Source organism: Cynoglossus semilaevis, unplaced genomic scaffold, assembly GCF_000523025.1.
Source record: "Cynoglossus semilaevis isolate Cse_v1.0 unplaced genomic scaffold, Cse_v1.0 C19181230, whole genome shotgun sequence".
In the NCBI taxonomy this organism is placed as follows: Eukaryota; Metazoa; Chordata; class Actinopteri; order Pleuronectiformes; family Cynoglossidae; genus Cynoglossus; species Cynoglossus semilaevis.
In genome coordinates this window covers 1-1288 of record NW_007585882.1, presented here as the reverse complement: position 1 = coordinate 1288, position 1288 = coordinate 1, and the positions used below count along the sequence as shown (strand labels likewise).

Sequence of the window (1288 nt, the reverse complement as noted above, 5' to 3'; positions counted from 1 at the left end):
CACACACACACACAAACAAACACATGCACACACAAACACACGCAGGAAGGTTGTTAGTGTCACTGCAGCCCACACACCAGCACAAACCAAAATGACTGACAGTCTGTAATAACCTGTAATCTGACCTCATCTGGCAGCACTGGCTCTGACGACCGACTGATGGCCGACTTCGGCTGAGGTTCGTCCAGTGGCTCGTCGAGCTCATTGTCGGTGTAAGTCCCACCCTCGTCTGCTGTGTCGTCATAGTCACTGGTCAGGCGGCTGTCCATGCTAAGGTAGTCTGCGCTCATGGCCGACAGGTAGGACATGCGGTCATCGTGGAGGTCCAGGTCCTCATCTGAACCGTCCAGCTGAGAAGACATGCACCAGGGATTAGACTTTGTCAACAAAGTCTTTGTCAACAAGTCAATTGTGCTTTGTTGTTTCTGACATGGACTCACTTTTCCCTCACAGACCCACACTGCTCGTTCCTGCTGCTCCTGAATGCTGTCTTTCACACTGCCGTACCAGCTGTCGTTGGCAGAGTTCAGGTCGATAGTTGCTGCACAAACACAGAAGGTCAAACTTGTACTAGAGCTGAAGCTCAGGAGTCCATTTAACACAGGTTACAGCATGTTAATAACAGTGAGTCTTAAAGAGTGACTGAGTCCAGTCTGGACCGTACCGGTGAAAAGATGTGAGCAGGTTTTCTTCAACTTGACGGCCTGTTCGTACAGTTTGCGCGCGCTGCGACTGGATCCTGGTATAATGCGGTTCCTCATGGTTTTAACTCCCTGTTTGCTGTCAGGGTTAAGGAAGATGACGATTGGATACCACTGAGTGTAGTTCAGGGTGTCCACAGCTTTGGGGGTCACATCCAGGAGAGCGTGGAGGTCCTGAAAGAACAACAAGAAAGATGAGAGGTTCGGAATAGAGTTTTCTTAGTTTTCTTTTTAGCTCTTCTTCCACTCTCTGCACCTGTTCGATGATTTGTCTGATGGTGTTGAGTCGAACAACTCCAGAGGATTTTTCAGTGCCCGCATCTTTAGGCTCCGTCTCTGCACCAGGAGAAAAAAGAAAAAAACAACAATGAGTGAATTTATTCATTTGACATCAGAGGTCAACTCTACAGAGTTCCACCTGAAGAGCTCTTTTTTTAGTTCTCAGGGTTTTAAGTTTAAATCTTGATCACAGTAAAGGCTCAAGACAAGACAACTCTCCATTGTTTAAATCTCAGAGCTTATAGAATATTTAGATTATTGCTCCCAACAACAAGAAACTGTAGTTTGTAAGTTTGATCCCCAGTCAT

At 46.7% G+C, this 1288-nt stretch overlaps 1 protein-coding gene across 1 annotated transcript; it reads right to left on the bottom strand.

Moving 5' to 3' along the window:
- Positions 1 to 59: 59 nt before the first annotated feature.
- Positions 60 to 1234, bottom strand: LOC103399153 (tight junction protein ZO-2-like). The gene is made up of 4 exons (XM_008337886.2): positions 958 to 1234; positions 665 to 875; positions 441 to 541; positions 60 to 350 (listed from the first exon to the last, which is right to left on the bottom strand). Exons 1-4 carry the CDS (start codon positions 1084 to 1086, stop codon positions 60 to 62), a joined length of 732 nt encoding a protein of 243 aa, XP_008336108.2. The 5' UTR covers positions 1087 to 1234.
- Positions 1235 to 1288: the final 54 nt, after the last annotated feature.

What these genes read in the sequence shown, in the direction of transcription:
- LOC103399153 (XM_008337886.2), bottom strand. Translation starts at nt 1,086, where the DNA reads ATGAATAAATTCACTCATTGTTGTTTTTTTCTTTTTTCTCCTGGTGCA. An exon ending in TCAGACAAATCATCGAACAG is followed by an intron (nt 876 to 957) that starts GTGCAGAGAGTG and finishes TTGTTCTTTCAG; the next exon opens with GACCTCCACGCTCTCCTGGA. An exon ending in TGTGGGTCTGTGAGGGAAAA is followed by an intron (nt 351 to 440) that starts GTGAGTCCATGT and finishes ATGTCTTCTCAG; the next exon opens with CTGGACGGTTCAGATGAGGA.